This window comes from Sinocyclocheilus rhinocerous, unplaced genomic scaffold, assembly GCF_001515625.1.
Source record: "Sinocyclocheilus rhinocerous isolate Xijiao unplaced genomic scaffold, SAMN03320098_v1.1 scaffold1035, whole genome shotgun sequence".
NCBI classification, from domain to species: domain Eukaryota; kingdom Metazoa; phylum Chordata; class Actinopteri; order Cypriniformes; family Cyprinidae; genus Sinocyclocheilus; species Sinocyclocheilus rhinocerous.
In genome coordinates this window covers 93027-119049 of record NW_015628318.1, presented here as the reverse complement: position 1 = coordinate 119049, position 26023 = coordinate 93027, and the positions used below count along the sequence as shown (strand labels likewise).

The window sequence follows — 26023 nt, the reverse complement described above, 5'->3', positions numbered from 1 at the left end:
ACCTCTAGTGCCAGTTCCAGGTCCTCCAGATAGGACTCTTCTGTCTGAATGAGCTCATGGATGTAGCCTTGCCTCTTCCTCTCCTCAGTGCACATAGAGTCTAAACTGAGCAGATCAGCACACCCTAAACACACACACACACACACACACACATACACACATGCAGGACAAGCCACACATGCACATGCACTCATCAGCGACCACAGCACAACAGCATCTCACAATTAAAAACTTTATTTGTGAAATTATGCTTCATATAATTGTGAATACTTTCCATACAAAAATGTATCCAGAGCAAAGGTTATGACATTCAGAGCGAACTCTCTAATATCTCTAAGGTCGCGATTGTTAGCTGGCTGCATAGCTGGTCAAGTATGAGGGCAACACGTGTTGCTGGTCATCAGTTCCTTTGACTACATTTAAGCACGCAGAGGCAGACTAACAATCCTGTGACATACAAATATGATTGTGCTGATGAACAGTGCTGACTTAAAGGGTAGTTCACTTTAAAGGGGCCACGTCATATACACTATGTTTTATTGTTTATTTTTTACCCTGTGGTCCATTTATAATGTTAGTTAAGGTTCTTGTGCCCAAATTTTGTGTTTTTAGCCATGTTTTTCATGTTAAAATTAAACAAGCTGTTTTAGTTGTTACCAAATATGATCTTTAGCTATTGATGCAATAAATAGTTCTCTGGCACATTGGGATGCATATTTGCTGTTGGGGTTCAATTTTTTTAAAAAAAGACCTAATGCAGAAATGATCAAGGACCTTTGTAAAACTTAAACCAAAAAAATCAAAATCATAATTTACTTTAATTGTTAGTTGTTCTGAGTTTACTCACCAGGACTGGGCAGATCAAGTTACTGAACACTGAATAGATACATTTAGTCAATTTACTGAATAGTCAATGATTAGTAAATTTTTTTAGATTATAATTACAACAGAAATTAGGGACTTCATAATGAGCCATTTTCGTAGCTTAGTAACATTTTGTTGTTGTTGTTGTTTTGGGACTGGACAGGATGTTTAGAGTTGAAATTTACAAATTATGTACCGTGATAACTTTAGTTTAAAAAATGATCAAGGAAAGTTCACTTTTACTAGTTACTCATGATATGGCCCCTTTAATTCATGTCACTTCCTAAAATAAACAGAGAAAAGAAGCAAGTGATATCTTTTCCCGATTAAACAGTAAGAAAAATATGTCCTAAAGCCAATGGAGGTAAACTCATGAGTTTATTTGTGATTTAAGCAAAGTCTAAACAGAAATAGTAGAAGAGGAGGGGTTAAATCCAAACAAATCTAGTCAGTCTTGAGTCTTGAGGCTGCTTCCTGGACCAGAGCAGTGTTCTGATTGGTCCAGAAAAGAGAGGAGGAAGAGGAAGGAGGGGCCAGAGCTATCATCCTACAATAAAACACAGATGAGGCGAATGACGTGGAAAAAGGGTGGAAGAGAGTAGATAAGGGCAGAGGAGAGAATGAATAATGAAGAGAATGATGGAGAATATATTAGATTCGAAGTTGTTGAAAAGAAAGAAAGAAAGAAAGAAAGAAAGAAAGGCTATGGCCAAAAAGTTTTCTGTCAGTCATCAAAAGTAAAAAAGTAAAACATCTTTTTATTTACTCTTTTTAAAAGGTTATTTCCAACACAATTAATTTAATCCATTTCAGCTTATATTTTCCCCACCCTTGCCTTATAAACAAACAACTCTGAACTCTGATGTGGAAACAGGAACTTATTTGGTAACTCAATAGTACTCACATTGCTGGCTGGGATCACATTCTGTGGTCATCTTCACATAATTAGTTGGAAACAGCCCTATGACCCCAGCGACCTCTCCTTTCCACCAGTCAGGGTTGTCCTTGTTGAGCACGGTGATCAGCTGACCTTTTTGGAAGCTCATCTCATCCTTATTGGCTGCTTTGTAGTCATACATTGCAATAACCTGACACACTACAGGGGGAAGAGTAGAAAAGACAGAGAGAATGGATGGATGGAGCAGAATGGGCCAGAGGAGGGAAAACAACACATACATACAACCACATACAAAAGAGCATGAATGAAAGAGTGTGTGTGTATCTTACATGGCTGAGATGCTGGAGTTATTTTTCCGCTGTTGGCCTCCAGTAATCTGACATTAGAGGAGTGGAACCAGCCCTTTTTACGCTTTTTACCCCGTGCCTACAAACACACACATTTGTTAGTTTTTAAAAAACTGGTCATTTTCCATTGAGTTCTATTGTTTTTATACTAAGCTATGAAACTGTCACCTAATATATATCTATCTATCTAAACATTAATATGTATTTAAATGCACTATATTGCACTATAAACAAATGCTGTCCTGTGGTTAGGTTAAGTCTGGTTATGTGATATACAGTGCTAACCTGTAGTTCACCCAGCCACCAGCTGTTAGAGTTCTTATGCAGCACCACAATAAGCTGACCAGGTGTCAGATTCAGTTGTTCTGGTGTTTTGGCAGCATTGGCCGTAGTCACCTGAGCAATCTCTGAAGACCAATGAAGATGGCAAATGAATAATATCTCAAATGTGAAACAACCAGACCTCATTTTTGCTTCTGTGTGATGGTACTATGCTCTCAATTCTCACCTGGCTTTTTACCGGGAACTCCAGGATTGGCAGTCTAAAATGATAACACAGTGAGCAATCATTATCAAAATACATACCAACTTAAATGTCTCTGAAAGCAAATTATTTTAAAGCATTTCTCTGCAAAAGAATGTTACTTCATATATTCATAAGGCAACTATAAATGCATAATAATATACAATTATCTGAATATGCATACATCAGGCTCTTTGGGTTTAACGTAGTTGGAAGGGAAGAGGCCAGACTGGTCACCGATGCACCCTCTCCACCATTCTCCTTCCCTCTCTGTTACCAGGACAACATCCTCAGCACAGAACGTCAGGTCACCTGACTCTGGACTCTCATATGTGTACAGAGCCACATACTCTAATAAGATCAAAACAAATAGAACCATGACAAAAACCTCTAAAATGCCGATTCAATTTAATCAAAATATCTCCTCATAATATCTCGTCTGAATAACTAGAGATGGTTGTATAAAAACATAAACAGACACCTCACCCTCAAACGGACCAGAATCTGAAAAGTCTATCTCGTCCACAGTAGAATATAACGGCCTAGAAGAGACACAAACAACACGAAAGCTTTAGGTTTATTACAAGCATATATTTATTGGCTACTAATTAAATACATAATTTATTCTAAAATGATTGATAACATTAAAAAATCTGAGCAGGAGAAGTTTCATTCAAACCTTGCATGAAGAGTACCGCAAATCTAGCTTTTTTTTGTTAAAAAAAAAACAAATGTATATTTAGATAAAGACTTTAAAAATACTGAATTCAATACATAGTTTAATACATTTTACAATCATTCCTGGATTCCCTGCTGTATCTCAAATAAGAGCACATTTTAAAATAATCTTTAAATAGTTTTCACCTTTATGTGGTACTAATACTTTAAGCTGTCAGGAACAATAAAAGTATGACCTATGTTATAATCATCTAAAATATGTTAAATTCTGTTTAACAAAATATAACATTTTAAATAAAAAAAATCAGCTGTCTTTAATTACACCTTAATAATTATTTAATTAAGCAGGATTATGAGGTTAAATGAGAGGTATCCCATTTCTTACTCGGTCTGTGTGTTATTGGTGATAACCATGGAGACATATGAGCAAGGGAACCAGCCCCGGCTCTCTCTGAGCTCTCCGTAGCACCAGTTCTCCTGCTTCTCCAGAACTCTGATGACGTCATCTTTAGAGAAGCCCAGGTGACTGTCAGTCTTAGCGCTCCATTCACACAGAGCTACAGCCTATTGCACAAAAACACAGAAAAAATGATGTGCAGGGACAATGATCAGAGTATCATGATGATCATATTCCTGCCAATTATCATATTCCTTCCAGTGATCAAAAAAACGATGCTGTATGTAAGATATATGGTGTCTGTGTATATTCACATATGCCAACCTGTGAGTGCTGTGTGTTTGAAGACACTGGTGTGTGTGTTGGTGTTGGTCCTTCTATGTCCACCCGAGGAATTCTGAGGGGGGAAAAAGGATTTTAAAGGATTTTTCATTCATCTAAAATAAATCCATTACATTTTTTAAAGTATTAAAAAAATATTAAAATTAATAACACAACCCTAAACCAACTTTAAATATAAGTTAGTCTGTTAAGATCATGTCCCACCAGCTCCATAGCAGTCAAGGATGTCACACCTACCGAATGTTGCAGAATCTCTGACGAAGGTCTTTCACATTCACTGATTAAGAATAGAAGAGCAGTGACAGTCTAAACGACTGCATCTGGCTTTTTCGGAATGTCTGACACATACTGACACCGCTTTTTTGGCAACAAATGTGAAGCTCATCAAAACAATATGTATGTTAGTAATAGGGCTGGGCAATAAATCAAATATTCACAATATATTTGTGTTGAATATTGTTGTTATATATTTTTTTTTATGTGTGTGTGTGTCTGTAATATCTTTTTATTTGGCCATTAAGTTTGACTAGACTAGTTTTACAATCCTTCTTTGTCTGTTGTAAATTTGATTAATTTCCGTGAATCACTTCAAACTGTTTCAGTGAATCACTTCAAACATCTGATTGTATGATTAATTTGCATCATTACTTTTCATTGAAGTCTCTATATGACATTTTCTAGGGAATAGTGAAATGGTGTTAGTAAAAATATTTAGCAGTTTATTGTTATATTTGGGCATATAACTAAAAAATATTTGTAAAATTGTCGATTATTTTCCTTTCCTAACTTGTTTTTGTGTGTAACTTCAATAATAATATTAATAAATTTGAATCTACTGGGCTACAATAGATGAAAGATTGAAAAGGATGTTTTCTCTGATTAAAAAAAAACACTCTTTTAAAAATCAAGACATTTATATCACATACAGGTTGAAAAAAAAATTGAGTGGTTACGCTAAATTGCACAGTTAGTTAGAACCCTAAAAAATGCTGCATTAAAAACAGCCCAAGTTGGGTTAAACATGGACACGCCCAGTGTTTTTGTTAAATGTTTGATCACCCTGCTGGGTAGTTTTATTTAACTCAACTATTGTTTAAAAATGACTATATTTCTTTCTTAAAATGAACCCAAAATAGGTTGGAAATTAACATTTATTAATATGTTTAATAATGAGCATTTATTAATAAGTTTATTAAATAATAATGACATAATAAACCTTTATTAAATTGCTTATTAATATATGTTCACCTTTTGTTTATTAGCTACTGATGCCTCTAGTAATTACATGTCTGATTTTTAATTTCCAACCCAATTTTGGGTTCATTTTAAGACAGTCATATAGTAATTTTTAAGCATCAGTTAAGGTACATAAAACTACCCAACCGCTGGGTTTGTCCATATTTAAGCCAACTTGGGTTGTCTTTAACCCAGCATTTACTAGAGTGATAACAGAGTAGTTTTAGTGCCATACCCATGGTAGTTGGTAGAGGGCGCTGTGGATTGTGAATCGGCTGCAGTCCGTTCAGTCTGAGTGTCTTTACTGCATCTCTCAGCATAACTCTCTGGAAACCAGCCGCTGTTACCAAGGTAACTCCCATACAGCCAGCCGGTCTCTCTAACTGTTGATTCATCTACCTGTGGATCCACAGGAAGCCAAATTATATGTGTACTTGAATGAGTAAAATGACAACTGCGTGAGTGAATGTGTTGACATATGTACAGAACCTCGATCAGACAGTCTGCCTCCAGTGTGAGCTCGTCAGAGTTGCGTGCTGTGAAGGGATAGAGAGCTCTGTAGGTGGTGAGGGCAGCACATGTAGCTTCAGTAGTCACCACTGGCTGCAAGCCTGATAAAAACAAACACAATCACCTTAGAACAATATCACAACCATCTCACAACCATTTGGCACATTTACAAATGCATATTTCAACATATAAAAACATCTTCATAACAGAAAACCCACATCAGCAAACATCATTTTATATGTATCTCAATAATTGTACTGCTCTCTGCACTGAAACATTCGATTAAATAAAATTTTTCAAATGAATTGCTTGATAAATTCATCTAAATGGACACTGCAATATTCCATTGTGAGTTACAGTTGATTTATTTAAAGGGGTCATATGATGCGATTTCATTTTTTCCTTTCTCTTTAGAGTGTTACAAGCTCTTGGTGCATAAAGAAGATCTGTAAAGTTGCAAAGACTAAAGTCTCAAATCCAAAGAGATATTCTTTATAAAAGTTAAGAGTTAGCCAACAATAATGTACAGTATGTGGAAAATAATGTGTTTTTTTAACTTTAAACCGCATAAACACATTTCATTACACCAAATACACAAAATAATGTTCTTTTTAGCAGCATCATATGACCCCTTTAATGAATCTACTGAACCAGTTTACAAACTGGTCTGTATGATTCTTTCACATATCGGACTGATTTGTTTTGAGCCTGTTTTCAAGCTCACTGAGAAGCCCATATTAAATCAATAAATAATAAATATGATTGCATTTAATTGCTTAAATTTGAGTCTGTTTCTCAAACTGAACTCAGAAGACTAGCGCACAAGTTTTATGGAAAAAAGTGACCAGTACTTCACATGTTTTTATCTTGTGTTTCACGGAAGAAAGTAAGTCAACAGGGTGAGAAAATGATGACAGGATTTTCTATTTAGGGTGAATTATCCCCGAAGTAACATTATAATAAACATAATAAGACATTGTGTAAATAAGTATTAAAGGAATAGTTCACCCCAAAATGAACATTTTGTCATAATTTACTCACCCTCATGTCGTTCCAAACCTGTATAAGTTTCTTTCTCATGTTGAACAGAAAAGAAGATATTTTGAAGAACCAAACAGTTGTTTGCCTCCATTGACTTCCATAGTAGGGAAAAGAATTCAATGGAAGTCAATGAGGACCATCAACTGTTTGATTACCAGCATTCTTCAGAATATCTTCTTTTGTGTTCAACGTAAGAAAGAAACTCATACCGGTCTGGAAAGACATGAACGTGAGTAAATGATGACAAAATTTTCTTTTTGGGGTGAACTATTCCTTTAAGACACAGAACACAGTGTGAGTTCAGAGTATTATGTGAAATTAAAATATACATAAACATATATTGTATGAAACTCTATGTTTAGCAGCCTATTACCTTCCTTCTCTCAAAACACTCACATTCCTGTGGAGTCTGTTATATTAACTCGGATAATTAATGGCAGGTAATTAAAATGAATCATGAAGCCGTGAGAGTAATGACACCCTTTACAATTAATATAATGAAAACATCATATTCATGGCCAAGTGGATGAATACAAGCCGTTTTCAAGCTTCGGCAAAGCACCTCACCCACTCACACACACACACACACACACACACACACACACACACACACACAGACACACTCACTTTTGTTCTCTGTGCTATTGTATGTCATGGAGGGCTGAGTATGTAGAGCCAGTTCATTCCTTTCTCTCTCTTCTCTCTCCTTCTCCTTCTCCTCCCTCTCTCTCTCCTCTGCCCTCTTCTTCTCCTCTTTCTCTCGCGCCTGCTCCTGGGCTTCCTGAAGTCTGGCTTGGGCCTGACGCTGCTGTTCTTCCCTGAGTTTGGCTTCTCGCTCCTGGGCAAGCATCCTCTGACGCTCTGCTTCCTCCTGCTCTAGACGCTCCTGTTCCAGCTTCGCCTGTCTAATGTACACATGAGCAAAATATTGAGTGGGTAAAAGAGTGGGTGTTTAATCTAGCCTTTTTAGGGGGAATATTTGATGAAAAATATCACAAGAATAGAAATCTGATACAGAAGAAGACTGTACAGAGACACATGGGTGATAAATGAACTAAAGGTTTTTTTTCAACTATAAAAACAAACTATAATATATTCTACAAAACTATAATATATTTACAGAAATTTACATGATTTTTTAAAAGCCTATATATCTCAATTATATAACACCTTAATATGTCCATGTTGTTCATTTATGTGTGAACTCTGTAGATGGCTTGATAAATATGCATGTCTGTGTGTGTGAAATCAAATTTTACCTGGCAGCCTCCTCCTCTTTCTTCCTCTTCCTCTCCTCCTCCTCTTTCCTGTGTCTCTGTAGCTCTTTGAGTTTCTCAGATCTCACCCTCCTGAGCTGCTCTAGGACGTCCTGCTGCTGGCTCTGCCTCTGTCTCAAGTCCTACAATGTTACCCACACAATTCTTTAACACATACATCATGTTTATAACAAAACTTAGAATAATATGGTGTAGGTTCAAATACACAGTATGTGGTATTGCTTTATGCCAGCTTTACGGACTGCTAAAATGAACATAAATTACCAATATTGAGTGATACTGAGCTCCTATAAATTATCTGTTCCATTAAGGTTATTTCATAAATATAATATATAAATATATGATAAACATTTATTTAAAAAATGCATTAAAAAGAGCAATATTGTGAAATATTGTTACAATTTAAAATAAATGTTTTGTATTTTAATACATTAAAAAATTAAATTTATTTCTGTGGTGGCAAAGCTGAATATATATATATATATATATATTAATGACACCATTATGAGGTGATGAAATGGAACAGATGTTATAAAGATGTTATAAGGTCATGAGGTCAGACATTGAAGCTCATTCCAGTATACTATGAGCAAAGTGAGACTTCATTCATGGTGAATAACTAGGGTGAAAGGTGAAATGAATGAAAGGCAGGCAGTTTTGAGATGAGTGTGAGTTAAGGAAAGATAAAGACAGGTCAACCTTTATTAGAAGGAAGAGATTGGTTAGGCAGCCCAGCAAAGAGAGAAGTCCTTGAAGCACACAGTCATCCATTTCTACAAACTATAAAGTCAGCCGGGGGAAAAGAGGAAGAGAAGAAATAGGAGAGATACAGTGGGAGGAAAGAAAACGATAAAGTGGGCAAAAAGAAAGAAAAAAAGAAAGGCTTGGAGCAGAAAACATTAGACGTATACTGAACAATAGCTGATTACCACATGTATAATGCTCGGGTTTCCGATCCGACCAGCCGGTGCAGTAAGTGTGTTAGTGATGTGTGTTGTGTTTTCTTTAGTAGTGTGAACTGTGTGAACGTTAGTGTGTAATGAAGTGCTCAATCCTCTGCCTTCAGGGCTGGGAGTTGAGCTGTAGGTTTTAATCACAGGAACATAGAGAACAACGAACTAGTGAGTCCCTCACAGGGACATTGAGGTTTAAAATAATTTTGAAGAGAGCACACCCCCACCCAAAGCCTACATTAGCTTTAATCAAAACACGGCACTTTAAATGTTGTTGAGGTTTACACTGGGAATGTAAGAGAAGCCGCTGACCTTGATTTCTCTGTTGTACTGCTCCATTTGTGAGAGTTTTGCAGTGGTCTCTCTCTCCAAAACATCCAGCTGCTCCTTCAGCTTCCGACAGCTCAGATCTTTCTCGCACAAACTCTGTTTCACATCATTTATCAAAGGACCTGAAAGGGGAAAAAGAATGAGAGAAAGAAGGACATAAAAACGTCAATGTTCCCAGGCCTTGAATTCAAGAGGGATGAAATGGACACAGTTGAAATTAGTCATCCACCCATCTATTCACTGATTGCTTCAGGTCTATGTGAGTGCTCACTTGAGTTGTTTTGGGTAATATGTAGAAGTCTCTCTGTCAGTCGCTGCTTCTCAGGACCAAGACGACTCAGCTGCCTCTGAATTTCCTGCAATAACACATTCATATAGACTATTATTTAATTTATTTATTTTAAAGATTTTTTTAATGTGTTTGAAAGAAGTCTCTTATGCTCACCAAGGTGGCATTTACAGTATTTGTTTAAAAATACAGTAAAAACAGACGAAAAATGTTTTCTATTTGAATATATTTTAAAATGTAATTTATTTCTGTGATGCAGTGCTGAATTTTCAGAAGTCACTACTCCAGTCTTCAGTATCACACGATCCTTCAGAAATCATTCTAATATGCTGATTTTCTGCTCAAGAAACATTTCTTATTATTATCAATGCTGAAAACAGTTCTGCTGCTTAATATTTTTTGGTGGACACCATGATTTTTCAGGATTCACTAATAAATAGAAAAATATTTTTTGTAACATTATAAATGTCCTTTTGATCAATTAAATGCATCCTTGCTGAATAAAAATAAATTTCTTGAAAAACAATTTACTGATCACACTTTTACACAGTAGTGTACAACAATGAAAGAATGAAAAATAAGTTAAAAATGAATGCAATGCTATTCATGCAACAAAAACATAACCTACCTCAAACTGCAACTGTAGGAAATTGATATCCGTAATACGACTATCTCTCTTCTGATTGATCAGGTCTATCTCGGTCCTCTGGATCTGCCTCTTACTCTTGGCATCCCGCAGCCTATCAGAGATCTGCTTATGCTTGTTACCCTAGTAGATGAAAAGGCAAGGCAAGGCAAGTTTATTTATATAGCACATTTCATACACAATGGTAATTCAAAGTGCTTTACATAAAAGAAATGAAAAAAATAATTAAAAAAAATAATCACAACAATAAAACAAGGAATTTAAAACTTTGTAAAAGCAGACATAGTATCTTCTTTTTGATATTGTGGTCGAATCCTGTCTGACCTCTGCATAATTGGGGATGTGCTAATCGCCTTCCTGATATTATTGATCTTCTCAGAAAAGAAGGAAGCAAACTCATTGCATTTGCTGTCGGAGAGCATTTAACTGGCAATCTGACTTGGGGTGTTTGTTAGTCTCTCAACAGTAGCAAAAAGAGTGCGAGTGTTGTTTAAGTTACTGTTTATAAGGTTTGAGAAGAATGACTGTCTAGCTTTGCCTAGTTCCACATTGAAAGCACGAAGGCTGTCTTTATATATGCTATAGTGGATTTCAAGTTTCGTCTTCCGCCACATCCGTTCTGCTTTTCTGCATTGTCTTTTCATACTCTGAACTGCTGTTGATTTTCTCCAAGCTGATTTCTGTCTGCCAGTCTTCTTGCTGACTTTCACAGGAGCAATGTCATCAATGACATTCTTAACTTTTGAGTTAAAGGAATCAAGGAGGAGATCAACAGAGTCTGCAGAAATGCTTGGTGTTAAAGATATAGCCTCCATAAATAGCACACTAGTGTTTTCGTTAATGCATCTCTTTCTGACAGAGACAGATTTAGATTCAGTGGTAGCAGAGATCAATATATCAAAGACAATACAGAAGTGATCAGATAGTGCTACGTCCTTAATAACAATGTATGAAATGTTTAGACCTCTACTGATGAGTAAATCTAACGTATGTCCACGATTGTGTGTAGGTTCATGCACATGCTGAATCAGGTCAAAAGTGTTTAAAACAGTTATAATTTCTTTTGTAGTTTTGTTTTCTGCATTATCTATGTGAATATTAAAAGACTGAAATGTTTTTAATTTGTAATATAACATAATCATCATTGCCCAGAGAATAGGGTGTATGAGGCTGGATGGGGAACAGGTATATGGAAGAAGAAAAAAACAGAAAGAAGAAATGGCAATCTGACCACCGCCTCCAGCTCTATCTCGAGACTCCTCTTCCTGTCTTTAAGTCTCTGTATGTCACTCTGCTCTTTTTCTCTCTGTGTCTGAAGCTCCACTCGTTTACTCTTCTCCCATTCCATTCGCCTCTGTCGCTCCGCTTCCTGAGAGAACGATAAAGAGAAGGAGAGGTTAATCAACAGATGTAAGGTCTAATCACTCATTCTGACATGAATATACTACATAATTATGCTCCCATCATTTTACCTAGGGCGAGGAACCACTCCACTGGTACAGTATATATTAGGGTTAACTCATGAGTTAATTAATCTCTTACACCATTACATTTTGTTAATATCTAACACCATTACATTTTTTAAAGCAATTAACCTAATTTCCTACTTTTGATATTACAACAGTTACATTCTGTTCTTTATGATTTCTAAAGACCACCAGGACAGGCAATCAACCCACACATTTTGCTTGTGTAATGAAATGCAGCATTAGAGAAGCATTAAACTTTGTCATGAAAGAGTACATAAATTACAGTAATTATTCATTAACAATCGCAAGTTTTTAGATTTCTAATCAATAATTTAAGATTTTTGTTTTTTTATTTGATGTGTTATTTAATTAACCACTATATTCCTAACTTAATATTTTAACAATTGATTTCATTACATTATATGTACCTGTAAATGAATTTATGCTGTTTATAGAGCTGTTTATGTATGTATACTGTATATATACACACACACACACAAACACATATATATATAAAGTGTTAAAGAAGTTTTTATATAACTCTACACACGTATGCACAAAATTAATACTTTTTTTAGTATTATATTTTGTACATATTTTTGTACACTAAAGAAAAAACTGTATAAAAACACTCAACATATTTGCTTAACATATTTAAAGGAAAAAGATACTGGCTCAGTTCACAAAGAAAACGTATAAACTACAAACCTTCATGAGATTAATCATGATTTAGTTTTTTTGCCTAGCCCTAGTGTATAAACAATTTATTCATTCAACATGTATGCATGTGGAAAAAACGTGAGGCTTTGCTGTAATATTCTAGTGGTCGTTCAACCTTTGTCTGCCCTTGCATGCACCACTTGCCTCTCGTCGCTCTAATTCTTTCAGTCTTTCTTCTTCTCTCTGTCGCTCCAGCTCTCTCTGCCTCTCTATCCTCCTCTCCTCTTCCCTCTGTCTCCTCAGCTCCATCTCCAGGGCTTCTCTCTCCTTTTGTTCTCTTTCCTCCCTCTCCTTCTGTCGTCTCCTCTCCTCCTCTCGTCTCCTCTCCTCCTCTCTCTTTTGTTCCTCCTGCAGAGCCAGACGTCGTTTTTCCAGCTCTGCATTTCCTCTCTGGAAATTCTCCTTGAATTTATCCTCAAATGACACTGGCAGAGACAGACAGAAAGGTGAGGTAAGTGTTATCAAAGTCAACACAATAGAAATAATATAATACAGAACAGAAAAGTGTATATTAAAAAAAAGGTTACATCTAAGGCATTTAATCTAAACACAAACTCAAAAGAGACTGTTCAGCTGAATCAGCAATATTTAGAAAGATCATTTACAATACTGTGTAGAAATAAGGACAGTGTGTGTTTGTGACCTGAGTATGTATTTGCACAATTTATTCAGCAAGGATGCATTAAATCGATCAAAAGTGACAGTAAAGATATTCATAATGTTACAACAAAAATTCTAATAAATGCTGTTCTTTTGAACTTTCCATTCATTATATAATCCTAAAAAATATCACGGTTTCCATGAAAATATTAAGCAGCACAACGGTTTTCAACACTGATAATAATAAGAAATGTTTCTTGAGCACCAAATCAGCATATTAGAATGATTTCTGAAGGATCATGATGATAACTTTCCACATAGATAATGATTATTTTAATGGTTTTGCAATGTGAGCATAATGAAATAGGTAAATACATTAATAAGGTACTAAATGCATGTTTTTATAGAACAGGTTTAAAAATGCAACACATACTTTTGATTAATAAATGTATTTTTAAATTGAGCAATTCTGTATATAGCTCATATAGCATCATTAAAATGCATTTAAAATATATCCCACGACATTCTAATTTATTGAGATGCACCTGTATATAGTATATATGCAATATATTGGAAGCCAAAAATCTGTTGGCCACTAGTACGTATAGTATATGTATATGCAAATACCATTACTCTTGCTTTTCTGTGGATGTTCTGACTCAATCAGCTCAGTGTTAATCGAAGGAACAGGTCCGTTCAGCAGGTCACATGACTTTGCTTGTCTGAAAACAAACACAAACTCACAGAATAAACACAGTGTCCTCCATATCTTACTCATTCCAGCATGGGCGGGTCTATGTGTGTCTTACCTGAGTGAAGGTGGCACAAGATCAGGAGGTAGAGTCAGAGGTAAGGGCTGCCCAGTCTTGGCCATATCAACCAGGTGCATTGCTAGAATAAACTCTTCTGCTCTCAACTGCCCATCACGATCTACATCAGCAAGAGCCCTGAAGACAGAGATATATACACATAATGTACCCACGCACGAGCACACACATGACACACACATTAACCTGGAAGCATTTCAAATGTTTAATAGATGAATCAGTTCCTAATAATCCAACTGGCACCTAAACAGCAGACGCAACACTGTGGAAGTAGGTGTTTAACACACCGCTTCGAGCAATACAGTGTGATCCAGGGTTTAATATGTGCGAGTGATTAATGCATGGGTCTTCAACAAGTTTCTGCCTATTTGACACATTGACTTTTTGTAAAGAAAAAATGGAAATATGTATTAAACAACGCAAAGGGGGGAGGATGTGTATGCAAATAATGTCATTAAAACATGTTCTTCATGAGATTAATGAGTGTTTCATATGATGAGTACAGTGTTTCTTGAACTCACCATATGGTGGCAAGCTGTGTTTGTGTGAGGTTTGATGCTGTGAGGGCATTTCTGACCTGGGGACCTTTAAAAAAACACAAAAGAGTTAATGCATGACATGTATACAGAGATGCTATCATATGCAAACACTACCATTGCCTACAAACACACACTCACCTGACAGGTATCCACTCATCAGCTTGTCTAGACTGTTGAACTGCTGTCGGTATTTCAGACGGGACGACTGAGGCACCGCCCAATCAGATGCATTCATTTTGGGGGAATTACTCGCAAGGGAGGTGGTGGAGGAAGAGTTAGAACTGTGGAAATTTAGAAATAAATGATTAGTATGCTTTTCTGTAAAAGTGATAATTTAATATGTAATGCTTTTTTCAATAAATAAACTTACTGATTAAGGTTTTAGGTTGCACCTAATTACTAAATGTATGTTTTTTTTAATGCATTAACTAATGCTAAATATAGATCCTCTTCATTCTCCAAATCTGCATGTGTTCAGATAATTCCTGAGAGTTTTCACTTGTACAGCACTCTTGAATCCAGAAATTGCATTTGCATGCCAAATTTTTTCGAATGAGCTCCATTTAGCAGTTGCTCATTAACACTAATATAATCCTCTCATGAACCAATAACCTAGACCATCATAAAACACAGACAACTGGTCTCAGGCTAGCAGCAAGATCAGCTTTTCCTTTAGTGCTGTGAGATTCTGCTGTGACATTATACTTTAAATAATTGATATTTTGCTGAATCCTTGTTAGTGCAGTAATTACCACTACCGGGACCATTAAAATCATAATTAAAACTCATAATAATGAGCAATTCGCAGTATTCTGACTCACTGCTGTCAGTTCACTGATTTTTAAATATTCTGCGATAACACTAACAGGATTCAGCAGCCTTCTGCACTTCGGCATGGGCTGGAATGATAGACAGAACAGGATGAGAGGTTCAGAGAGTGAGATATCATCCTGGTGACTGGCTAATACCCTTACAAACTAACCCAAACATATTTGCACACATGGGCGGACACGCACAGACAAAATAAGACTGAGCAGTATAGCCAAAAATATATAGTTTTCACTCTTTTGATAATATTCAGCCCTAGACCCAGTAAATAAAGTTAGGCCCATAACGATGAATTTGTTTCTTACAAACACACAGTGTTTCACTTCACAAGATGGTAATTTATTGAGTCATGTGGGTATTGGTTAACTTATGAATTATTGTGATGTTTTTATCAGCTGTTTGCTTTCTCATTCTGACGGCACCCATTCACTGCAGAGGATCCATTAGTTAAAAATGATGTAATGCTAAATTTATCAAAATCTGTTCTGATGAAGAAACAAACTACATCTTGGATTGCCTGAGAGTGAGTACATTTTCATTACTTTTAATATAATCAATTCATTTTATACAATAACTAAAAAAAATCTAGTTAATCTAGAGAATAATATTTAATCATTTACTCTTGTCATTCATATGCATTGTAACAATGCATGAATATAAACATCAATATTTAATATTTAATATTTAATTAATCAACATATATTTTCACTCGAGTGATGACACGAGTGACTTGTTGAGTTAAATTTTGAAACGGACAGATTTCATGGAAATAGAAACTTAGGCAAGTTTATGGCTAAATAAAAAGGGCATTAAAATGATTGTGACATACATGATGTTGCTTATTTCTATATCGTCAAGATAATCATTCTGAATGTATTGTGTATATTAGATATATTGCACAGCCCTAGACCCAAATTCATTTTAAACAGGCACTGAGCAGGAATTAGTGGGTTTATTACAGGCTTCTGTACCACCATGTGGAGGTTGGATGACTCTCGGAGGAACCCTAACAAGATCCTATTAAGATACAAGGAGACAGCTGTGCTATTCAAGCACTCTGTCAGCAAACACACTCTTATTTACTACAAACTTCTAGTGCTGGCAAAACAAGCCCAGAGTAACAGGGTGTCTCAGAGCACAGTTCTAAGAAGTCTTTTTTAGCTATCACTGAAACAAACACTCAAACACTTGCATGCAATAGACATTACACCCAATTCTAATACAAACATGGGCGTTGAACTTAGTATGCATGCTTCACACCTGCTAGAGACAAGGTCCAAGAGCGAGTGAGATTTACTCAATCCACTGGACGCTGGGAATGCTGGAAAGATAACAGAAGAAAGAGAATTACTTAAAGCACATGCAAACTTTGTAACTGAGTTATAGATTATGCAATATATCAATGGTTGAGTCTCATTGCATATAGATTTAATAGTACATGCATACTGAATGCTCATCTGTGCAAAATGGTGGTTTGCGCATGAATTTAGGATAGAAGGTGTTACAGTACCTGGTGTTGGTGTGAGGAGAGTTGCATTGCCGTTAGGTAAAGCTGGCACACTGAGAGAGCTGGGCATCTGATGCAATGGTCCTGACATCAGGGTGGGCACAGGAACCAAAGGGGTCATAGCAGGGGCTGTGGGGATGGGAGTTAGGATGGGCATTACTGACATGGCAGACAGATTTGGCATGGAGCCCATACCTGAAACAAATCAAAGCCAGATTATATGAGATCATTTCTATGTGATATACTGGTACCATATTGTCAGCTGATTTTTTTATTCATTTGTATCGATATCACATTAACTATATATTGGATATTAAGCTGTCCATGCTCATTTATGCTGTTTTTACATTTCTTTTACTTTTGCCATCATCTAACGCTCAGTTTAGAATCATTTAAAAAAATATTTTAAAATAATTTAATAACACTGTTTTATGCAATAATCAGTAGATGCAATGTTAAATATCATGTTAAATATAAAATTTTCACATTGTACATTCACATATGTAGTATTTAAAATGATTTTTGATTTTAGTGTTTTATTTGTAAATGTTTTTATTTATTTATAAATAATAATATTCTATTTAAATTCAATTTTCTTATTATTTATATACGATTTTAATATTTATTCATATTTTAATTAACTTTTGTTTAATTTTTTGTACTTCTATATTGCTTTAGTTTATTTTTATTTAAGTTTTAATCATTGTTGTACTTCAACTTAACATTATTCAATTAGTTGCCAAGACAACATTTCTAATTTTCACTTAAGTTTTAAGCTGAGCTCTTTCATCTAATATTTATTTATTTGATAGTATTAGACAGACAGACAGACAGATAGATCGTCCAGTTACACATTTCTGAGATTTTATATTAAAATAATATTATATGTCTTAATATGTCTTCATCATCTTCAAAACCTGTAGTATGAGTGTCCCAACCTGTAGTATGAATGAGGCTCAATAAACTTGTTAACACAGCAAACAAACCTCACATGGCGTTACATAACCAGCTATTAACTCATACCAAAGCGTGATGATGGTGTCATAGCAGGGGTAGGCGTCTGCTTCATGATGATTGGCAGGCTGGACGGGAGGGGTTGACCCTGCAGCTGCAGTTTAATTAGTTTCATTGCAATGGAGAACTCCAATCTGTCCATCTTCCCATCCTTTCCTATATCCGCCAATGCCCTGAAATAAAGGAAGCAGATATTCTCATCAAAAGTGGCTTACAGAGCACTAATTGCTAGTAAAATCCCCACGGAAAAACCCAGAAGTTGGTTTGTGATGACTGAGCAGCATTATTATGAGCTCAGATCTTTGTTATGCTACCATATTTCTTTATGAACAAGAGAATTTTAGAACAAGCAAACGCTATAAACTCAAATCAGACATTCTGTATCCTGTATCAGTAAATCTACATCCTGTTTGTGGATGGGCGACAGTGTTTACACCAGTAGACTAACCACAGACAGGAAGAGGTTATTTTTGGGAACCACCACCCTCCAGAGACGTATGTGGCTTCAAAAGCACATTGTCCCACACACATTCATTTCAAATTTTATTATGATATATCCAGCCCTGCAATAGCAAACACAATCACATTGGAACATACAGATATCAATGGGGTCAAAAATACAAAGTGCCACTAGTGAAAATGCTTCTTAAATGATCTTAAAATTTAATACATTTTTGAGAAAGAAATAGGAAGGGTTTCAGTCATCTGAAAGACAGATAAACCGGATTAAGTGTGTATGTACATTAAGGGTGTGTGTACATGTGTGTATACTTACCAGATGTCTGCTAGGACTGCTGTGGCAAGACCAGATTGTAAGAAGAACTTTCGTGCTTGATCTCCTAGAAAGAAAGAAAAGTTACGTGCACTGTATATGGAGCATAATTTGCATGTTCATACACTACCTTTCAAAAGTTTTAGGTGTCGTATATGCTACATGAATATTGCAAAATAATATTACAACTTAAAAATATCGGTTTGCTATTTTAATATATTTTAAATTTCACTTTATTCCTGTGATGACAAAGCTGAATTTTCAGTAGCCACTACTCCAGTCTTCAGTGTCACATGATCCTCAAGAAATCATCCTAATATCTTGATTTGCTGCTCAAGAAACTTGATAAAAATTTTCAGGATTTTTTTACTTGTATTTTTTGATAAAATTTAATGTGTCTTTGCCGAGTAAAATTATACATCTTTTTCAAAAAGTATCAAAAATCTTACTGATACCAAACATATGAACAGTAGTGTATGTATGTGTGTGCTCTTACCTGACAAATAACCCAGAGTGGGAGCCAGAGAGTCAAACTGTTTGTCATGTTTCCCCCTCTCTTCTGGAGTTATAGCCCAAATATGAAAACCACCTGCAACAATGACAGGGACAGAGAAAGTGAAAGAAATTTTATTCCTTTTGATTATTATGTTCTGTCTTCTCAAATCTCATCCTGGATCAGCTGTTGTTTTTCTCCTTTGTGGGTCTTGAAGTTCCTGCCAGTTCTCTGCAAGATTGTCTGTTTCTTTGACAAAGGCTGTTGGCTTGTGTGATCCAGGCATTAGAGATGTCTGGCTGGAAAGAGGCTGCATATTTGACATATTTTAATGGAATGACAGTGCCATTAATAATTATTTACTATTTATTGTAAACCATGATGTCTCGCAGAGGCAGCAGGCAAAGATCTATCAAAAATGTCAGTGTCCAATTACAACCTGCTCCACTTAACATGCTCAAAGTGAGTCAATCTCAACACAGCTTTCACACAGAATGCTGAAGACAAGCCTTTTATCACACAGAATGCTGAAGACAAGCCTTTTATCACCTGCTGGTGTTTTGGCTCTGCTCTTAATAGGTGCAGACAGTACTTGATTTGAAAAATACAGCTGTGTAGCAGCTCTGACTATGTGGTTTCCTTCAAAAAGGAACTTTATTTAGTTGAGGGAATAGTTCATCCAAAAATGAAAATTTGCTGAAAATGTACTCACAAGACATAGATGAGTTTGTTTCTTCATCGGAACAGATTTGGAGAAATGTAGAATTACAACATTTACTCACCAATGGATCCTCTGCAGTGAATGGGTACCGTTAGAATGAGAGTCCAAACAGCTGATAAAAACAACACAATAATCCACAAGTAATTCACCAACTCAAGACCATCAATAAATGTTTTGTGAAGTAAAAAGCTGCATGTTTGTAAGAAATAAATACTCATTAAGGAATTTTAACTTTAAACTGCTGGCCAAAATACCAGCAGAGAATTGATCTGTGCAGCACAAAACTGATCTGTGCATATTTCTCTCCTGTTTCAGATGAGACGATTTTTAAGTGGAGAAAGCAGAAAGCAACATTAGGAATAGAGGACTTATAGTTTAACTAAAAGCAACTGTTTGAAGTTAAAAACATCTTAAAAATGAATTTATTTATTACAAATATGTAGTTTTTTTTGTTGCTTTACAGGATGTTAAGTGATGGACCGGAGTCTTGTGGATTTTTGGATTGTTTTTATTAGATGTTTGTACTCTCATTCTGACGGCACCCATTCACTGCAGAGGATCAATTGGCAATCAAGTGATGCTAAATTTCTCCAAATCTGGTGCAAAGAAGAAACAAACTCATCTACATCTGAGTGTACATTTTCAGCAAATTATAATTCTTGGGTGAACTATTCCTTTAATGAAAGAATGGGGCAAATGTTATCACACCCTCTTGTTCATTCTTTCTTTCTCAGCCTCTCTTTTTCTCTGGGGAGGAAACAAACTACTTTCAGCTCACTTTTCCTGCATTGTCAGCAGAACTAAGATTCTGAAAAAGGCCATCATGATTAATTAAGCGCAGGTCTGTGAATTCATGTGATGTCTTTCTTCACGGAAATTTAGCTCATTCAACAAAAGATAAAAACTCTTTGACAGTTTGAGATAATCATCCTTTACTTCAGGAAAATGGAGCTACTTTTTATGACAAAAAAGGAGCAATTAGTCCAACTTTCAACAAACTAGTAGCACTAGATTAAAAATGATTAAGCTCTAAAGAAATCAATAGTACTTTGAATATGTTTGAAATCACGTTCACTCACACGACTAGTAATATCAGTAGTTTAATAGTCAGCAGTTTTGTTTTATTTTTACATGAATCTGATCATCTCCTTAGGGGAGCCAGTGTCTTGATGGTGAATCTGAAATGTTCTGAGCAACAATTTAAAAATATTTTACAATGTAAAACATATACTGTAGGCTGATTTGCTAAAACAAGTTGCAATGACAAAGCAACAGCTTTTTTCTCTGCAATGTCATTCTATTGTGAAGCACATATGATACCAGAGGCAGTAGCTACAAGGACACTGAGGATACTCAATGTTAAGTCAGTGAGCATAAAAGCAGAACCCAGGACATATTAAAATTTTTGGTGGAATTGTTGGGACACAGCTCATGAAGCAGAAGCATGAATACATTTTACACAGTATTCAAGGACAAACGGTTCCACAATCAGGTCTCCTAACATTGAAACGTGGCAACGGACTGTGTCAGTGTGGGAATCAGGGAGTCTGTGTGATGGTGTATTCAGGTGCTCCTTTGGGAAATTTTAATCCCTCCAGGCCAGGCACACAGTGAAGCATTTACTTGAGGTTTATTACTAATTCAGGCCCAATTAGCTATTAAAGTGGTAAGAGTAAGTGTTTCTCTGTTGAAGATGTAGCAGGTTTGCTTTTGTGCTTTAGCATTAGCGCTCAGACAGAAACAACTACACAAATTTAAGATCCCAACTGATATATGTAATTTACAGAAGCATATAAAGCATCCAAAAATACCACACATTATAAGCAAACAATATCTGTTTCTCACTGTGCACTTTCAGGTTGATTAAACTGTGAAGAGGCAACCCTTTCCCAAAAGCACTAAGAGGATTAACCACTACAGTGACTACACACATATACATAAACAAACGAACAAGTATTCACAGAGACAAAATAAGCTCGCAGACACACACACACAAAGAACACATTCCTAACAATGTCCAAAATGTTCCTCAGTGCTGAAATGAGCATTTATTTGGGATGATGTAGCAATTTAGCTTCATAGCCAATTACACAAATATGACTTATGTCAGGAACCAACCACTAGTATTTAAACCTGCAACCTCAGCTTTCCTACTTTTACCACCACCATGATGCAGCCTTCAACAAATAGACCTGAAAATCCCTCCTGGGATTTTCTTAAAGTCAGGAAATTGTAGCTAAAGAATAAATGCTTCAATTTTGCTTCACTTTAAAGTCACACATCAAAACACACCCAAGATATTAAACAAACTCCACTCACCCTGCCTGCTCTCTTTCTCTAGCTTATCTTGGACTGAAAGATAAATATTTTATTAAAACCTTAGCGAGAGCTGACTTGAACCACATCAGACTGGTGTCTCAATCAGTACATCTGAAAGGCTCCTTCAGATTTCCCTCACAAACAAGTATAAAGGTATTACCAAGTTTTTGGACACAAATGGATTTTGATATACATTTATTGTACAGAATTTGTTTGGCGCTTTTATTCAAAGTATCTTTCACTGCTTTCTGTGCCTTCTTTTCTGGTAATACATTATACCATTGTAAAACTATGACATTCTATGAAGTACCATGTAAAAACGATTAAATATGAATATTATAGTAATTCAGTATGATGGCATAATTCAAAGCACCATGGTACTGTATTACTATGCTTTACCATCACTGGTAGAATGGTGCCACCACAGTTGTGATGTAACAGAAGTAGTGACCAATCTTTTCTTCTGCATTGAGACATACATCCGAGTGAAATGGATTATTAAGAATAAAAAATATAGGGCAGGGACTTGGTCCAAATCATAGTTTTTTATTGGATGGAGGCATATCAAAAAGCTTGCAGTCGATTGTAAGGGGCGGGGTTTATCTGGATGGAATTATTGGACGCCACGAGAGAGAGGTCCAAATCTAACATATGCATAGATTATTAATTCATGATAAAATCAATAACATGCATTTAGAAAAGAGATGGAGTGAATTCCTTTAACCTACAAATGTGTTGTAACATTCAAATTAATTGACTTTATTTTATTATGTCTTAAACATTTTTTAAACATTTTTTACCTTATCTTATTTCATCAACAATATTAACTTACAAAAATATTACACCTACTAACCTACAAAAGGTACCTCCTCAAGGTAATTAAAAAAAAAATGTTTTTATGAAAGTGCAGCAAATATAAAAAAAAAATAGTCAAAATCCTTTATAGAGTTTAGCAAATATTAGTCTGTCCCTATATAAATAAGGAAGCAGTCATTAACAACTTTCAACTGGGTGTGTTCTGTACAAACCCTGCGCTGAATCTAAAAAATGTGAACATTCTGATAACGACATCACTAAGAGTCTGTTCAGCCTTAGAAGATTCTACAACACAAGAACTTCCCATGTTTTTCTGTAGTGATTCAGCACACAAGCCAAATGAGCTGCGTCTGAATTTTTCTCCATAGCCTCATCCTTTTAAAGGCATAGTTCAACCAAAATTAAATTGTGGTCATCATTTACTCACCCCTGTGTTGTATGACCTTCATTTGCAGAACACATAAGATATTTAGTAGACTGTCGGAGCTGCTCTCTTCTATAATGAAAGTGTACGGAGACCAGAAGCTGTCAAGCTTCACATTAAAATGGTCATAAAAATGGTTCATATGACTATATTCCAAGATGCCTGAAGCCATATGACAGATCTCTATAAAAAAAAAAATGAAGTGAAATTTAAGTTATTCATCAAAAGTCAAGTCTTGGCAGTCATGGTAAACATTTACTTTCATTGTGTGGAAAAGAGCAGCTTGAGCATTCTCCTACACATCTCCTTTTGTGTTCCACAGAAGATAGAAAGCTAAATGGGTTTTAAAAGACATAAGGGTGAGTAAATGATAATGGGATTTAAAGAAAATCCATGCCCCTGACACACAAAAGAGCTGTGTTCTTACCATTCATGACTGCAGGTGGGATGTGAGGGACCCTCTACTCGACCGGCTGGCTAATACTCATCTGGAGAAACAGAGAGAGAGAGAGGATTTTACATGCAGACAAGCAACAGAGGACACACTATGATGGGAAAAGAAAGAGGTGAAGCAAGAGAGAGACTGTGAACAAGTGAAAAGGATTAAATGGGAAGAAGAGAACAAGTAGAGAGTAATGAGAATGGAAAAGAGGGCTTTTAAAGGATGGACAAAGGGAGATGCACCTCTTCTCAGCTGCTCTTGAATATTTTTGGCCATTGTTTCTATCCATTTTCCTCTTATACTCAATCATGTTGTTTGCCATAACACACACACACATGAAACAAGCCACGTCCCCTGTGCACCATCACGCACTCACACACAAACAGGATACTGATTGTGCCAGAGCGTTTTCGCCTAATGCAAAGCGATTGTTCGTCTCTGTCTTCGCTCTAAAGCCCTTTCTGGGAAATCAGCCCTGCGTCTCACAGCTGAATCTGAGTCGGTGCTCCATGGACAGATTGAACAAACACAAGCGAAACACAAACTCCCATTACAGCTGAGGAGGTCTGAACCCATTTAAACACTTGCTGGAAAAATCTAGAAGTCCAGTAAACGTGAGCTGCGGTGGCTACAGCTACATTCACACAGCAGCAGGTTGTCAGTCCTTGAAGTAGGCCCTACTGTATAATACTCTAATTAGTCCTTTTTTCATACACAAATTGTTTTATGTGCTGCATGCATTTCAGTCACAAATGTTAAGGCTTTCAAAGTCTCCTGGATTGTTAAAAATGGCAAAAAAGAAAGGTGTATTGTGTGGTCAAACAGTGAGACAACAGGGATACAAAAATATTTATAAATAAATCCTGAAATAAAGTATTTTGACAGATATGAGAGGATGAAAGTTGCAGGACTGTCAAATGCCAAACAATTTAGAATAATAATCATAACTGTTTTAGTTTAGGTAAGATTTGTTTATAAATACAGTAAAAGCTCTAACATTGTGAAACAATGACAATTTAAAATAAGTGTAACAAAGTTCGTAGTTCGGGAAGAAGGAGGCGGGAACCGGCGAACGTTCAAAGAAAACTTTAATAATAAAATAAACACAAAATAGCGCGACAGCCCCTCGCGGACGACTGGTCTTCCTGTGTTCGTCTCCCTTGGTTCCAATAAAGTCCTGTTAAAAGCATTCTCCAGCGTCTCCTCGTCCCTCGTGTGTGTGACATCGTGACAGAACAGCGGACCAAACCGTAAGCGGCATCCCTTCCCCGTGTTTGATTTCTGGTTTTTGTAAGTTTTTGTTTTGCCTTTTTTCCCGTGGGCTCCTCCACGTCCCCAAATGGAGGAGCGTTTGATGTTTATCGGGTTGGCTCAGGCGAGCACAGACCCCATCGTCTTTGCGAGGGCGTTCGTGCCGCTCGCCCTCACCAGCTCCCTCGAGGGGGAGACCCTCGCAACGCTGTTCCGGATCGGGATAACATTCCATCATCCCACGGAGCTCCCAGACACCGCCAACCTCGGCTGGAAGGAGGCAATCATCCGGTGTCTGGATGTTGTACGTCTTCTGGTGAAGGTCTTCCTGTGTTCGTCTCCCTTGGTTCCAATAAAGTCCTGTTAAAAGCATTCTCCAGCGTCTCCTCGTCCCTCGTGTGTGTGACATCGTGACACTCGTCACAATAAGTTTTTTTTAGTTTTTTTTTCATTTTAATATATTTTAAAATACAATTCATTCCAGGAATGCCATAGCTGAATTTTCAGCAGCCATTACTTCAGTCTTCAGAAATCATTCTAATATGCTGATTTGGTGCTCAAGAAACATTTATTATTATTATCAATGTTGGAAACAGTTGTGTTACTTAATATTTTTGTGGAAACAATGAAAGATTTTTTTTCAGGATGCTTTGCTGAAAAGAAAGTTTAAATGAATCTTCAGTAACATCATAAAATGTCTTTACTGTCATTTTGATCAATTTAATGCATCCTTGCTAAATAAATGTATTTGTTTATTCATTAAAAAAATAATAAAGTGACCCCAAACACTGACTGTGTGCCTATTTAGTTTCATAATCTATATTGCATGTACTGCAGATGAACTGTTTTCATTTTGCCTAAGCTGTAAACCTGTAAAACCTGGATAGACACAGATTCTTCCTAGTTAAACTGTCACCAGTGTGAGAAAGTTTCATGTGTACAAACACTAA

The 26023-nt window shown here is 36.2% G+C and overlaps 1 protein-coding gene and 1 long non-coding RNA gene across 5 annotated transcripts in view; one reads left to right on the top strand and one right to left on the bottom strand.

Moving 5' to 3' along the window:
- LOC107737380 (intersectin-2-like) overlaps positions 1 to 26023 on the bottom strand; it is a 44341-nt gene that overhangs the window by 6524 nt on the left and 11794 nt on the right. The window contains exons 2-29 of one of the 4 annotated variants that reach the window (XM_016548863.1): positions 23808 to 23868; positions 19104 to 19196; positions 18611 to 18674; positions 17845 to 18008; positions 16825 to 17016; positions 16575 to 16635; positions 14625 to 14767; positions 14469 to 14532; positions 13930 to 14067; positions 13748 to 13842; positions 12665 to 12945; positions 11563 to 11700; positions 10314 to 10454; positions 9668 to 9752; positions 9379 to 9518; positions 8096 to 8235; positions 7464 to 7741; positions 5775 to 5896; positions 5521 to 5684; positions 4032 to 4104; positions 3696 to 3874; positions 3119 to 3201; positions 2817 to 2983; positions 2618 to 2651; positions 2395 to 2516; positions 2092 to 2188; positions 1769 to 1960; positions 3 to 124 (exon numbers count right to left, since the gene is read on the bottom strand). In XM_016548863.1, coding sequence (XP_016404349.1) covers positions 3 to 124; positions 1769 to 1960; positions 2092 to 2188; positions 2395 to 2516; positions 2618 to 2651; positions 2817 to 2983; positions 3119 to 3201; positions 3696 to 3874; positions 4032 to 4104; positions 5521 to 5684; positions 5775 to 5896; positions 7464 to 7741; positions 8096 to 8235; positions 9379 to 9518; positions 9668 to 9752; positions 10314 to 10454; positions 11563 to 11700; positions 12665 to 12945; positions 13748 to 13842; positions 13930 to 14067; positions 14469 to 14532; positions 14625 to 14767; positions 16575 to 16635; positions 16825 to 17016; positions 17845 to 18008; positions 18611 to 18674; positions 19104 to 19196; positions 23808 to 23814 — 3579 coding nt within the window. In that variant the 5' untranslated portion in view covers positions 23815 to 23868. The remainder of the gene's footprint in view (positions 1 to 2; positions 125 to 1768; positions 1961 to 2091; positions 2189 to 2394; positions 2517 to 2617; positions 2652 to 2816; positions 2984 to 3118; positions 3202 to 3695; positions 3875 to 4031; positions 4105 to 5520; positions 5685 to 5774; positions 5897 to 7463; positions 7742 to 8095; positions 8236 to 9378; positions 9519 to 9667; positions 9753 to 10313; positions 10455 to 11562; positions 11701 to 12664; positions 12946 to 13747; positions 13843 to 13929; positions 14068 to 14468; positions 14533 to 14624; positions 14768 to 16574; positions 16636 to 16824; positions 17017 to 17844; positions 18009 to 18610; positions 18675 to 19103; positions 19197 to 23807; positions 23869 to 26023) is intronic. The other 3 variants (XM_016548866.1, XM_016548867.1, XM_016548865.1) reach the window with 3 other exon arrangements.
- Positions 117 to 21914, top strand: LOC107737381 (uncharacterized). Its single transcript, XR_001639791.1, has 3 exons — positions 117 to 1197; positions 10928 to 10931; positions 21904 to 21914. It is a non-coding gene; the product is annotated as an uncharacterized LOC107737381 (long non-coding RNA).